General features: G+C 42.6%; 1 protein-coding gene across 1 annotated transcript in view; it reads right to left on the bottom strand.

Moving 5' to 3' along the window:
* Positions 1–15,650, bottom strand: part of CCDC162P — a 53,979-nt gene that overhangs the window by 14,571 nt on the left and 23,758 nt on the right. The window contains 3 exon segments of the mRNA XM_023765127.1: positions 11–211; positions 6,878–7,005; positions 8,787–8,979. Coding sequence (XP_023620895.1) covers positions 11–211; positions 6,878–7,005; positions 8,787–8,979 — 522 coding nt within the window.

The following is a 15,650-nucleotide window of genomic DNA, read 5'->3' on the forward strand; positions in this document are numbered from 1 at the left end:
CTGTACTCACGTGCTGGTTGAGGATGCCCCTCAGTAGCTGCTGGTGAAGCCTCAGGCAGGTGCATTCATCTCGGTAGGCCTTAATGAAGTAAGGGTGGCTGAGATCAAACCTGGGGCCCCTGTACATGATGTCAGTGATCACTTGTGCTAAGGCGAACCTCTCCTCGGGGTCCAGCGTGTGCTGGTAGGCTTCAAAGTAACAGTCGAGAAGCTGCAAATAAGGTTGATAGTCAGGAACAGCAGGCAGTCCTAGGGCCCAGCAAGGAGAGGCGAGGCACCAGCACTCGATGTGTTGGAAAGACCCTGGGCACCCACAGGAGAGAGACAGTGCTGAACCTCCGGGTACAGGGCTGGTGCAGGCAGCTGCAGACCCATGCAACTCTGGGTAATTAGTAAACCCACAGGGAGGTCAGGGAGGGCAAGGGAAAGAATACTCGCTTTGCCTCTGTCCCCTTTTCCCTGCTCTCCCCTGATAAAACGGGGGGGGGGGGGGGAGGGAGGGGGGAAGTGTTCTATAATGAAGAATATCACCTCTAATAATTATAAGCTCCAATCACAGTGCATTCAGGGTCACTTCATCAAATATATTTATCTTCCACACCTTTCTTCACAGACCCATTCCTCGCCCCCTTTCACTCCATCACCAAATGTATGTAGGCAGGCGGCCTCCTCCCTAGTTCTACACCCTCAGCCCCATTTCTGACTCCTCTTTAATGGTCTTCCCAACGTTCACCTATGTAGGAATGATGGGGGTGTGGTAGAATGGAAGGCTGAGGGTGAAAGTGCCCCCAAATGCAAAGACATTTCTCCCAGACCGGGCTCCACCAGGAGGGGCCCGGGTACAGAACTCCCAAAGGCATCCAGGGAGCTAACTCCTTTCCTGGTGGAGTCACAGCCTCCCCTAGAAACCAAAGAGAGCTTCCACACACGCACGGTTGAAGAGTGTCCTTCCTATGGGAATTCAGATGCTCTATTTTTTTAAAATTAGATTTTTATTGATTTCAGAAAGGAAGGGAGAGGGAGAGAGAGATAGAAACATCAATGATGAGAGAGAATCATTGAATGGCTGCTTCCTGCACACCCCGCACTGGGGATGGAGCCCGAAACCTGGGCATGTGCCCTAACCAGGAATCGAACTGTGACTCCCTGGTTCATAGGTCGATGCTCAACCACTGAGCCATGCCAGCCAGGCCAGATACTCTTGATTTTGCTTTTACATTTGTCTGTGAGCTTAAGGAATTTCTGTTCTGTGTGTAAATTCTATTTGTGTGTGATCAGTCATGGTGCTAATCAGCAAAAGCTCTTCAGAGTTCACTGGGCTGGAATCTGAAACAGGAACCTAAGGGCAAGGTAAAGGCAAGGTAAGGAAGTAGTTCTGAACAATGTACTTATTATTTTAGTCGTTTTAAAACCTTCATTGGCCTTAGACGTTCTCACTCCTTGTCCCACATTATAACAATATATTAAATATATTAAATATATTAAAATGTCCTCACATCCCAATACAATTATTTTTTCTGTAAAAATGTTAAGTGGCATGTATTATTTTGCTCTTCAAAATATTTGGCTATGAGCAACACATTTAATTAATGACTGGCTATGATTTCCGGACAGTATGTACCTGGGGATTCTTATGAAGTGAGAAAGTCTGATCCATCAAGTGTTTTCAGATGTAATGAGAAGTTCATAAGTGCTCAGTTGACCACGTTTTTACATTTTACAGACATGTAATGAAGCATTTATTGACATCTATTTTGTATTTTCTTTTCTTACTTTGGAGTAATGTATGTGCTATTGTGTGTTTTTTCTCAGATCTCAAACATTTGCAATGTTCCCTGAAAAGCAATTAGGTCCTAAACACCCAGTCTATATGGCCTGATGGGTAAATCGGCTCGGACTGGAAGCTTCCGAACTATCATCCCCACGGGTCTTACAATGGAACCAATTCCTTTCCTCTGCCACACGAATCCAACACATCCTCCCCCAGAGTTTCCGCTACAGCTGTCCCTTCGGAAAGTCTTCTGTGACTAGCTCCTCTCAGGGAGGTTCCCTCTCCTGAGGTCTCGGCTCTGGTGGTAGCGCTATCACCAAAGACACAGGCTGGCCCAGGGTAGGCGCTGACTGGCCAGCAAGGAGGGAACTGCTGAGGCTGCAGTTTCTACCAGCCCGACAGCCTGCACACTGGGGGATGCAGTGGAGAAAGACAGGCTTTGTTTCCCTGGGTGCTGGTTTTCCTGGTGGTTTCAGGCCTGAAGTCAGCCCTCTTCTTAAAAAACGAAGGCATTTCCTAAAAGGAGATGAAGAGCCCCTCTCATGGTGTGGCCTCCATCGCTAAGAATGCAAAACCAGGAAGAACAGAGAAGGTGTTAGCACCACTTGAATATAGGAGGCAACAGCACAGAAGGCAAATGGGGGATAGCGGAACCACGGTGCAGGAATAGCCCGGAATGTCTCCATTTTGCCAATCCTGGCTTCCGAGGCTCCCAAGGGAGGTGAACATTTGAAGATTAACAGGAGAGTAGGAATCAATGCCTTTTTAATGGACGTTCACTACCTGAGGGTCTCAATGCTAAAGCTCAAGGAGGGAGAGCCTGGGGCACTTGATGTAGCATACGGTTTTGCAAGAACTCCTTTGGGGAACACCGGCCTAAGGGACTCTGGGTCAACCAAAGGAGGCTAAAAGCTCAGGACAGAATGCTCCATAGACACTTCAAGATCTCAGAGTTGAAATGATGGAAGGTGGAGATGCCCTGGCCCTGCAGGGAGAGCTAAATGATCTCGTTTTGTCCCCAGAGTTCTACTCTGGAGTAACTTTCAATTATTAAGTAGCAGAAGACAAAGCAGAAGGAGTGACTAGTTGGTGTAGGAAGGGTACCACTTGGAATAGTCTAGGCCAGTGGTTGGCAAACTCATTAGTCATCAGAGCCAAATATCAACAGTACAACGATTGAAATTTCTTTTGAGAGCCAAATTTTTTAAACTAAAACTATATAGGTAGGTACATTGTTATTAACTTAATTAGGGTACTCCTAAGGCTTAGGAAGAGCCACACTCAAGGGGCCAAAGAGCCGCATGTGGCTCTCGAGCCGCAGTTTGCCGACCACGGGTCTAGGGGAAGAGTAGGAATGAAACAATTACTTCTCTAAATCATTCTGGCCTAACTTGAACCATTTTGCTGGGCCAGGGCAATCCCAGGAGCTAGTTTGTTGCATTTGTATTGCCCTGACCTGTTTTTGTACAAAGAGCCCGATTGTTTGGTAATTTGGCAGGAGAAGTTTAAGGGGAGGGCTCTTTTATATTTATTTATTTTTTTTATTGTTGACTCTATTGCAGATGTTCCCTATATCTCCCCTTCCCCTTTGCCTCCCTCCTTCTTGCCAGTGATTCCAAATCTGGTGATACCAGGTTGCAGAGGCTGGAGCTAAATGGCCACACTTATTTTTGTTGCTAATAGGATTGACAGATTTAGCAAATAAGGATGCAGGTTATCTTGTTAAATTTTAATTTCTGATAAACAATGAATATTTTTTCAGTTAAATACGTCCCAAATAGTGTCATATTGTCCCTGCAACCCTAGTTGTTGAGAAGGAGCACATGGCTCTCTGTTTAAACTGGTAAGGCCTTCTGAAGCTTTGGCTCCAATCTTGAGATATTCTCGGATGGATGCTTGCATAATTTTATCATGAATTTTTTCCCCAGGGGTAGGACGGTGATCTTTCCACCTCACAGGTTCTCTTTATTATCTGTTTGCTAACTGGCCCACTTCCATTTAAACTCTGGGCTGGTATTTGTCTAAGAAGTCTTCCTAGCCTGTCAAATGTCACCTGTGTGTGTCAAGGGCCAACTCTCAGGTACACACTGGTGGTAGGCATGGAGTATTGGAGAAAATAGAAAAATAGCCAAAATGAATCATCTCAAAACTTACTTTGTTTATATTATTGTTATTTGTTATTATTTATTATTATTTGTTAATCCTCACCTCAGGGATATGTTTCCATTAATTTTTTTAGAGAGAGGGGAAGGGAGGGGGAGAGACAGAGAGAGTGAGAAACACTGATGTGAGAGAGACACATTGACTGGTTGCCTCCCTCATGTACCCTGGCCGGGGCTGGGGATTGAGCCTGCACCTCAGGTATGTGCCCCTGCTGGGAATTGAACCCAAGACCCTTCAGTCTGCGCTCTATCCACTGAGTCAAACCGGCCAGGGCTATATTATTTTTAACTCAAACTTTTCTCTATTTCTGGGATTTAAAAAAAATTAAATATAGTATTTCAGGTCAAATGAAAGTGCAAAACAGAAAACCAATGCTAGATGCAGCCTGTCAACAGATTTTTTTTTAAAGTGCTCCAAACACAAATTCAACTAAAAATGTGTCCTCTGGTGGCTGTGGAGAGAATTAGCAGTTGGTACAAGTATCACTCAGGAGCTGGCACCTCGGATATCTGGCTCCTCTATGAGTCCCTTAATCAACCTAAATTCACACCAGCTCTGATGTTATGAGCATTTATACATAATATGGTCTCTTTAAAAATTTAAGACAACCCAATGTGTTCGAGCAATTCTTAACATTCTAGTGATTCCAGTAATTTAACAATCAAAACCAGCTGAGGAAACTTGGCAGCAGAACCAATGCTGGGGAAAACCAACCACACTCCAGATAAAAGTCCGGTTTATCCGTTCAAAATAGGCTCTTTCGACAGGATTTCTCACTTAGGAGGCCCCGTGTTACAGCTTTGGCACAGACAGCTCAGTTTCTACGGGGAACTTATTCTCAGGGTAGAAAGGAATTAGCAGTGATTGTTTTAAGTGAAAATGATTTCTTTAAAACTCCTGTCTGGATGAATACACTTGTCGAGTTTGAGGAGTCTGTCTTATTTACAATTAATGCGGCCTTTCCGGTTACTACACTCTGAGCCTAAATCCCTCATTTACTCAGTTGATCTTACGGTTCTAACTGGCTGATCAAGGTTGCAGATGCAAACTCTAAAGGCCAGTTATCTTCAAAAAGAGGAACCGCGTTCAAAGCCCAGGGTTTGCACCCTTTAAGCTCAGCTAGTTTTGTTGTTTTTAATTGGGTGACCTACATCTCCATGAGTAACACACCAGAGAGTAGATGAAATGGTAAACCATCTAATACCAGAAAAGCAATTCCAAGAAAACATTTCCACTTCCCCTGTCTGACCACATCACACTGTATCCTGGCTCCCACCCCGTAACTTCGGAGAGCCTGCAGAGCTGGCCATGACCTCCTATGGCTGGCCCGCCGCCTGGCTTTGGGAGCCGTCTTTCTGATGTTTCACTGCGCGCCGCACTAGTGGCTATCTTCTCCTAATTAAGACACATCTTTCCCGTGGACTTTCATAACACGATTCCTTCCATTTCTCTCCAGTCTCTTTGGCTACTCTTGGTTCCTCTCATGGATTCTTATGCCATGACCTTACCCTTGGAGGGGTGACCCAGGGGCCCACTTCAGACATCTCTGGCTTTTTCTAGTCATTTCGACTCATTGCTGTGGTCCAACTTCCACATTCCTACCTCAGCTCAGACCTGCTCCTGAGTTTCAAAACGACAAGCACCCACCGAACATCCAGCCCGGCTTCAGAACACTCTCCCACAGGCCTTGCACCCCAGACTCAGTGTTATTCCCCCCAACGGCCCCGCTGCGGCGTTCTGTGCCAGTTGATAGCCGCCTCCCCGACCCTGAGGAAGTCATTTCAGCTCCATCCTTACTCTCTCCCTCCAGCATCCACCGCCCTCTCCACTTCTCCAAAGAGCTCTCAGCCTGCTCCTCCTTCCTAGTCCCACGGCTACACCCTCGGCGGTGTGGGTCCCCCTCCTGACGCTCAGGTACCTGTTGCAATACCTGCACTTCTTTCCCCAGGAGCTATCCATTCCGGGCCATCCTACGCACTGACACCACACAGCTACCACATGGAAACAAAGCTGTGACCGTGTTTCTCCCCTGCTGAAACTCACCGACGGCTTTCCTTGCTTATAAGGTAAACTCTAAATGAAGCGTGGATCAGCAGGTCCTTCCCAGGCTGCACCCAAAACACAGGTTCACCTTGTTTCCCAGCACGCCTTTCCCTCTGAGCCAGAGCAGTCTTCCTGCCTGTCTCCAGACTCCCCGCTCCCCCATTTGAGACCGCCCCAACATTGCGAATGCTGTTTCCTCTGCTTACGGATATTTCCTTCCCTGACAGACAATACCTTACGTACCTGTTAGTAACCAGGTTAAACACCTATTCCTCCAGAAAGACTTGGGAACATTTCCTTTATTCTGGCAGCACCCCCGCCCCCACAGGGCAGGGGTCCCCAAGGCTCTTGCATGTGCCACTGGGTTATCATTTTGCTTAGAGATCAGATAAATGTTTACAGGCTACAAATTCCTTATAAATATTCTCTTGTGTCTATATGTTCCCAGTGCCTGGAACAGTACCTGGTACAGAGTAAATACTTAATGTTTGATGAATAAACTCCCAACAGTTAGAGATTATCAAAAGGGCAACAACACATGCTAAGGAGCAGTTTGTCATTTATTACTGGGATATGAACCATTAACGACAGGATGGTGATTTAGTAACTCACTGTCTTATTGCCTTAAATTTACCCTATACTTGTTGTAACTCAGCACGCCTTACCCCCTGCTCTCACGTACCCACATGGGGCATACACTTCTGCAGGCCACAAAAGGTCGTCAGTCTGTCTGTGTTTAGTAGACTGAGGGCTGTCCTGACAGGTCAAGGAATATGCATGGAGTCATCTCTCATTCTTACTTAAAAGGGAGCTATCAGGAAAGTCCCACTGAGTTTTTAAAAGTATTGAGTTTTGTAAGAATGTTTATTTAACCAAAGTTTGTTTTCTAGGCAAGAATACCTGGCGCTTGTTTTCTAGAAGGGCTGCCTCCCAAGTCCACAGGTCACACAGCACAGCAAATCTGTCCACTCCTGCATGGGCCCATCCCCAGACCTGGCCAGCATTTGACTTGCTGCCCTCTTTGTGACCTGGAAGAGAAGTGATGACAATGACCAGAGCCAGACCTCTCTCCATGAAGCTGTTCCTATTAGAAATGCGCCCTCGGATTATCAGCTTTGTTTTAGGAAAGAAAAAGGAATGGCAACTGGTTTCTAAATCATTAAGGAGCCATCAGCAAAGACAAAGCCCAAAGTTCATACTTGTTGACTTAGTCAACAGGGATTCTTGTTTGCCTTTACAATTTCAGTTTTAAAGACTAATTTTGGAAACACAACCAAATTCAATTAACATAAAACCTTTACTAAAATATTCTCAAACCTGTAATTTAAAGGCAAAACATAATTTTTTTCTTTTCTAAAACCAGGTTCCTGGTGGTTTAAAAACAAACCCAGTTCCACCTGCTACTTCAATTGATGTTAGCCAAGTCAAAATTTTCAGAGAAGTTTCTAAGATATTATTTAATTACATTAATCATTAACCTATATAAATAAATGTAATCATTGTCATTATTCAGCAGAAATATTTGTCCAATATATTAATGTTAGTTTTCATTATCAGCATTATTATTGCTTTAAATTTTTAAGTGATCGATTTCAGAATGAAATATTTAACAGTAAGAGCTTTTCAGGGGCTAAAGTTTGAATTCAATAATTGTCAGGTTTATGATGGCTACTGAACACAAGAGAAAGACTTTGATCAGGAGTTTTCCTAGCAGCAGTTGGAAAATCATGGAAATCATCACAATCAATGACTGTATACCAATTAGCTCAGCTAAAAGATTTTCATGGAGCTAAATGACTACTACGTGTTTCAATCCAATTAAATTCTTAGCAGCTGGAAATAGTTGCATGGTATTATAAATTATTATCGACAAAAGTGATGCATTCATATGTAGGATAGCTAGTAAAGATAAAGGCTAAGAGCTGAAATCGAATGCCCTGGAATGGTGGATGCCATTGCTGCTTCCCGAGTCAGATCCCAGATGGTCGGTGGCAAAGATAGGACAGAGAGTTCAAGCCAATAGTGAATTAATTCTGCCTAGGATCTGAAAGGTTAATTATCAAACAGTCCTCAAGCAGGATTTTATAACAATGTGAATATGAATGGTCTTTAATTATGGTCTAATATATTACAAAATAGCATAAACCCTTGCTATCTTTCCTTTAGGTATTGCAATATATCTAGAAACTCTTAAGTTCTTTTCCAATGTAATGCTAATGCTGTCATATTATTTCAAAAGAAATATTCTTACCGCGCCTATTCTAAAATTGGATACATTTGAGTAGTGCCAGAAGGAAGAGCGAATACAGACTAACGGTTATTCAATTACCCTGAGTAATGGTTTCTCCCTCTGGGGCTTGTCTGGCATCTTCTGAGCCAGATCTTCTCGCATCTAGTGGTTTTCTGTTATGAACCCAGGGATGCCCCTGTTTCTAACTGCAGTTTCCCAAGGCCAATCACATTTTTTTGTTACTTAGAAAAAAAATTGATTTCATGGCTTCCTTTGCTTCCCTCAGGGCCCTGCATGACATTCTCTGCACCCACTGGGTGATGCAGAAATGTCACTGGGCAACGAGTCTAAACAACAGTAAGAATTATAACCAAACCCTGAGAGAGTAGTCAGTCTCCAACAAAAGGGGCACTTAGGCTGACACAGAGCCCTATCTTTTCTAATGCGGGTGTGTGTTGGGAAGGTGTATGTGCTTATTGAATTAGTGCATTTATATTTTGAGATGGGGGTTGTTAAATTAAGCCCCTAGTGTTTTTTGTTTGTTTGGTTGGTTGATTTTTTTCAAATCTGATTTCTGACCTTTTTCTTTCTCAATGTAATGGCTGGCCACCAGCAGCAGTTCTGCCTCTAGTTCCTTCAGGTCACTCAAGGCCTCGTCATACATGACATGCACCCCTTGCTGGTCCTGGGTGTGGATGTAGCCAGCTTCGGTGCTATAGTAGTCATCCTGGTTCTCCACTTCTGAGAACTCCATGAATTGGGTGCCATGGACCTGTGTAAACAAAGCCAAGCCTGGAAGTTAGTGGAAAGGGGAGAGCTGTATTTTTCCAGCCCAAATGGCAGACAGTAGACTTCTTCTCCCATGCACAGAGCTATAGACATGCTGAAGAATCAAGAGCTGTATATAGAGAAAAAGATATTAGCAAAGTATGTTGGCAGAAAAGGGAAGTTTCTGACGTAGATAAATAGCTGAGGAGGTGTTCTGATTAATTTGGGATTCCCTGGGAAAAGGCAACAGAGCCAACCGAGCTTTAAAGGTGGTCTCTGAAGTCACAAGGCCTGAGTCCACAATGCCAGGATCTCACCTTGATTAAGTCATTCATCTACCCTTAGCCTCTGTTTCCTCATCTGTAACGTGGGAACAGTAGAGACACTACAACAGTTGTCAGGAGTATGTGACACTGTGCTTAGGAGGCACGTGAGACCTATAAATGTTAGCTGCTAAAGATACCTTTGTTTTCATCTTCTAAATACTTCTAAAATGCATTAAAATAGTCTCATGCCTTAGTAATATACTGGATTGAATAGTGTCCCCCCAAAATACATGTCTATCTGAAACCTGTGAATGTCACCTTATTTGGAAGTAGAGTCCTTACAGATGTACACAAGTTAAGACGAGGTCATACTGGATTAGGATGCGCCCTCATCCAATGACTGGTGTCCTTATAAAAGGACAAAACTTTGGCGACAACTGCATAGGAGAAAAGGCCACATGAAGACAGAGGCAGAGGTTTTAGTGATGCATCTGCAGGCCATGGAATGCCAAGGGACCCCAAGGATTGCTGGCAACTCCCAGGAGCCAGAAGAGTCAAGGAAGGAACTTCCGGGCCTCCTCAGGGGCTGACCCTGGTGACTTGAGGCTTGTCACCTCTGGAACTGTGAGGGAGTAAATTTCTTTCCCGGTTGTTGTGAGCCACCCACTTTGTAGTGCATTGTTATGGTGGCCTTAGGAAACTAACATTATAAGTAATTTGAGGACTCCCATCATAATTTTATTTTTCTTAGATGACTGAGAACCTGTTGCTTTCTGAGATTCATTCTAATGATAATCCTCATAACTTCAAACTTCTCCATTCTTCTCAAGCCTCTGAATTCACTCCTCTCCCCCATGCCCAGCCTCCCTAAATCTCAGCAGAAGCCCCTCCACTTCTATACACACACACACACACACACACACACACACACACTACATTCACACCCTCCTCTCCTGCTTCTTCCTGCACTATAGTGGACGATTCTCCACTATAGTGGACGATTCTCCTCCCCTTCTCCAAGGTCTTTCTCTTCCCAGCCCTCCCCCCTCTGAAGCATCCCTTCTCCTCCTTGGATATCCAACTCCACTCAACCAGATATTTTCCAATTGACACTCAGACACGCTCATGTCCCTCTCATTTTAAACCCTCACACCCTTCCCCAGGTTCCACCTTATGACTTTCCTCCTCATGGTCCAACCTAAGATGTTCTCTGTACTCACTGTCTCCATTCCCTTACCTTCTACTCCTCCCCCATTCTCATCTGGGGCCTATCTCCATCAAGCCACCCAAAACCCTTTTACCACGACCAACAATGACTTTTTTTGCACATCCAGCAGGCTTCCTTTTTAACTTATATAATCTCTCAGGAGCATCTGACACAATTTAGCACTTCCTGCTTCTTGACTCACGCTCTTCCTGGCCTCCCAGGACTTCACATTTTCCTTGATCTCGCCAACTTTCCAGCCGTCCCTTCTCTGGTGCTTGAGGTGTATTTTTCTCTATCATGTCATTAAATAGCGGCCATACTCAAGCCCTAGTCCTAGGACCTCATCTTTTCCTCCCATATTCCTTCCTCAAGAGACATTACACTTTGACAGCTGAGATAACCTTCCCTAGACCATTTGCTCCCCAATTTATATTTCCAATCCAGACTTTCTAGAGGTCCAGACCCACATATCCAATTACTTATTTGGCATCTGTTCCTGGGCATCTCAAAGGCCCTTCAAATTTAACATGATCAAATTGTGTGATCTTTCCCCACCAACCTAGGCCATCTCCAGCATCCCCATTTTCATAAGCAGCACCACCCATTCACTTCCTCTTGCGTGAATCACTCCTGATGTGTCTTTCTGCCTCACCCTGCATGTCCAATTTAGTGCCAAGTTCTGTTGATTTTACTTCCTATCTCTCAAATCCATCTACTTCTCTCAATCCCACCGCCCACCACCCTGTCCAAGCTGTTATTATCTTTCACCAGGATTAGTTTAGGAGCGTCTAAACTGGTTTAGCCTCTAATTGTTCTATCCGCATTCCTCTGGCTTTCCCTCCCCTCCATTGTACTCACTGCTGGCAGAGGATCTTTGAGAAATGCAGTTTTAACTGTCCCTCCTCCTTCCTTTTAATATCCCTAAAAGGTATCCCATTGCTCACAGAATAAAGCAAAACATCTGAACAGGGCCTACATAGTCTATTTCTCTCCAGTGGTTCTCAGCCAAATGTGATTTTGTTCCCCAGAGGACATTTGACCATGTCTGGAGACATTTTTGGCTGTCATACTTGAGGGGAAGTGCTACTGATATCTAGTGGTTAGAGGCCAGGAATGCCACTAAACATCCTAGAATATTTAGGACAACCTCCCATAACAAAGAGTTATCAAGCCCAAAATGTCAATAGTGACGAGGTTGAGGAACTATTGACATTTGGGCTAGTTTCATTTTGCGTTATTTTCCACGTGGATCGTGGTGTCCCAGCCACTCATGTCTTCTTTTGGGTTCTGTTGGGTGCCATACTCCCTCGCTTTGGCCATAGGTCCTTTGCACAGCCTATCCCTATCCATGGAAAGGTCTCCCTCCCCATTTTCCTGGTTAAAGCCTTCATCTTCCAACCTCAGCTCATCATCACTTTCACAGGGACCTCCTCCTGGCTTCCTCAGCACCAAGTTATCACTCTTTTGAGGCATTTACTGAGGTTGCTGTTTTACATTTATTTGTGTGACTTTTGACTAATATTTGTCTCACCCACTGAATTATAAGTACTATGAGGTTAAGGAACATGTCTAATTTTGTTTATTATTGTATCCTTAGTGTTTGGCACAGGGCCTAACACATAATGATTGCTTAGAAAATCTATATAATAAAAGTGTAATATGCTAATTAAACCAGATGTCCTTCTGGACATCCTTCCTTCCAGACAAAGCTTCAGCGGGCAGGGGCCAGGGCCAAGGCTCTTGCACGAATTTTGTGTATCAGGCCTCTAGTATGTAAATAAGAGAATGGATGAATAAATGAATAGTTTTTGATACTTTTTGCATATAGACTTCTTTTAGTCTGTCACATGATCCCAACTTGTACTTTTAACATATACTATAAGAAATAAGGCGAGTCCCCAAATTCAGGGGTCCTGGTAGAACACAAAACATACTTGGGAGCCAGACAGCGGGGCAAGTATCTTTCCTCCTGCAGGAGGGTGCACAGCACATGGTCTGGGACCACATGCACACTGAGCAGGCGGTCTGCTCGGCCTTTTAATCCTGACGCACGTGACCTGTCCCTCACTCTTGATTGGAGCTCAGGTGCACAGTCTTTCTGATTGGCTAATTCAAAGGGAGGAGTTGGCCTTTGCCGTTTCAAGATGGTGGCCCCCAGGGGAGCTGCAAGTCATGTGGCTAACATGGCGGCCGCCAAGTCACATGAGCCAAAATGGCAGCTGCCTTAACTGTTCTTTGACAGAAAAGATGACTGTTTATTCTCACATATACCAGTCAGAAATACTGTGTTTTGTCCTTATAGACTCTCATCTCATGTCATTACATCCTAATGCATGCATTCTCAATGAGGGTGGAAAGTAGTTCTTGGGAGGCAAAAAAAATCTTACTCTTTTAATGTATAAAACATTGGCATACATACTGTACACATATATGGCATATCTCTGCTATTAATATTTCTTTGGAAAAGGATCATCGGGGAAAAGTATTTAAAAAGAGTTCTTTGGGGGGCAGCAATAATAAAGAAAAGGTTAAAAACATTTGGCCTACTTTAAAAATATATATATATATATTTTCTAAATGATAAAATACACATAACATATTTACCATCTGAGCCACTTTTAGGTGTACAGTTAGGGTGGCATTAAGTACATTCACATTGTTATGCACCTATCACCACCATCCATCGCCAGAACTCTTTTTGTCTTGCAGAACCGAAACTCTGTCCCATTAAATAATAACTCCCTGTTTGCCTTCCCCAACCCTGGGACCACCATGCTACTTAGCCTCTCAGCTAGACGACTCCAGATACCACCTGTAAGTGGAATCATATAGTGTTTGTCATCTTGTGACTGGATTATTTCACTTAGCATAATGTTCTCAAGGTTCGTCCATGTTGTGCATGTATTAGATTTTCCTTTCTTTTTAAGGTTGAATGACATTCCATTGTGTGTATATACATCATATTTGTTCATCCCTCAGTGGACACTTGGGTTGCTTCCACCTTTTGGCTATTGTGAATAATGCTCTATAAACATAGGGGTACAAATATTTCTTTGAGATCGTGCTTTCAATTCTTTTGGATATATACTCAGAGTGGAATTTCTGGATCATATGGTAATTCTATTTTTACGCTTTTGAGGAATTACCATATTCTTTTACATCAATGACTGCACCATTTTACATTCCCACAAATAGTACACAAGGGTTCCAATTTCTCCACAACCTCTCCAACACTTGCTAATATATATGATATATATATTCTGATTTTCTAAGTTGTTATTATTTATGAGTCATTTTCGCTATGGAACCAATGGTTCCCAATATTTTACCCCCCAAATTTTACCCCCCATCTAGTCATTCTTATAACATAAAATGTTTGCTAAGTTAAGTAATCGATTGTTGGGTACAATCCATTGATTTACAAATTTTAATAAGCAGTCATATCCTATCTCTCAATAGATCTGTCAATTGGTTTGTGTATGTGGCATTGCCTATTGTATAACTACGGGAACTTCTCTGCAACCTTCATATTCAGGGCAGAATATTATCAGCATGGATAGTTAATCATCAATATCAGAAAGGTGGGTGAGGGGTACTCTAGGGGTCCGTTCAGTCCCGTACTACTATAATTAGATTTAATGTGCTGTTATAAGTACACCAGATGATGGCATACTTCATTTCCCTGAAGACTACTCTTTAATGAGTTGCCCATTCAATTATAGGTTCTTAATTACTCAAGCAGAAACTTAGAAGTTTTCTAATAAGTAAAAGGATGAGCATTTCTAAATAATAGCTGTGGTTCGTGTTCCATTAAAAGGATATTTCATAGTTAAGCATTTCTCTAGTAGGTTGTTATTTTTGTTTACTTTGCTTTTGGCTAGTCTTTAGATATAAAACTTTAAAAATTAGGAACTTACTTTGGCTAAGAGTTCCAAAAGTCAAAGTTCTGTTTTTTATAGAATGATAGGCACCAATGAAAACAGAAAAGATGCTGAGAAATGACATGCCACATACAAAAATTAAACAACTTGTTTAGATTTATAAACTAGCATGTTGGCTTCTGTTGGCATTTAGCACCTATCATCTGTTATGCAAAATGAGCTCTCCTTTATCCACTTTGCTGGAAAAGACCTTTCCCAAATTCTTGTACAGGGAAATTTCATAAGATATAAAGAAATGACTACTGTATTAAGTACTGAAGCAGATGGAAAGCAAAACGTGTTAAAACACTGACTATAATGCCATCATCTATTTAAATGGTCTCCTTTTCCGCTCTCCCCACCCCATCTCATTGCTCAAGCCCTTTATGGACATGCATGTTCCTTCTCCTTCCCTCTCGCAGTTCCTGTCTTTTAAATGCATGCTTATGTCCAGTGGAGAGACACCTTGAAGACCAGATGGCCAAATTATTTCGTACAGGGTTATGACTCAGTTGTTATCATATTTCCTTTTAATTTTAATTTCTTCCTTGGCCATGTGAAGGACCCTTCTTATAAAGTTTTAGTGGTCAAGAAAATTGATTCTTCAATATTATGCTTAGAGGAGTGGCAGGAAGGGGAAGACAATAATTACCTGTTTGGGCAAGAAGTAATCTGGTCTTTGGAATGATTCATATGGTTGTAAGTCTGCAAAATAACTGATGCCAAGATAACTATTCGAGTACAGTAACTATAGGAAAATCGGTGGCCCATCATTCATTCTTTTCACTCTATTGGTTGCTGTCATCTCTTGCTAATATGAATTTTAGGTTCTGATAATGTAGACACTTTCTCTGACTAGCTTTTTCTAAATCATCTTTGCATTAATTTCAGCTAATAATAATCTAAGAATTTCATAAAAAAAATTGTTAAGTGAATGACTCAATCCATTGGCTATAATCTCAAATACTTAAAAAAACTTTTATTACTTGCAGAGTATAATATTATCATAACGAATTGTTTTTCATTTGAACAGCATGAAATACTTGACAAGACACTTTTATGTATATTGTCTTTTCGTGAGCTCTCAACCAGTCTGTTAATGTCCAACAGACATTAATCAGATACCTAGTATGTGAAAAATATATACAGCAGGTCTTCAATTGACATCCTTTTGTTATAACTTTGATGAGATTCTTAATTTAACTCTTGTTTTTGTCAATTAGCCTGTGATAAACTAGTTTCATTATACACTAGAGGCCCAGTGCACAAATTCAATCATGGT

This window comes from Myotis lucifugus, unplaced genomic scaffold (genome assembly GCF_000147115.1).
Source record: "Myotis lucifugus unplaced genomic scaffold, Myoluc2.0 scaffold_378, whole genome shotgun sequence".
NCBI classification, from domain to species: Eukaryota; Metazoa; Chordata; class Mammalia; order Chiroptera; family Vespertilionidae; genus Myotis; species Myotis lucifugus.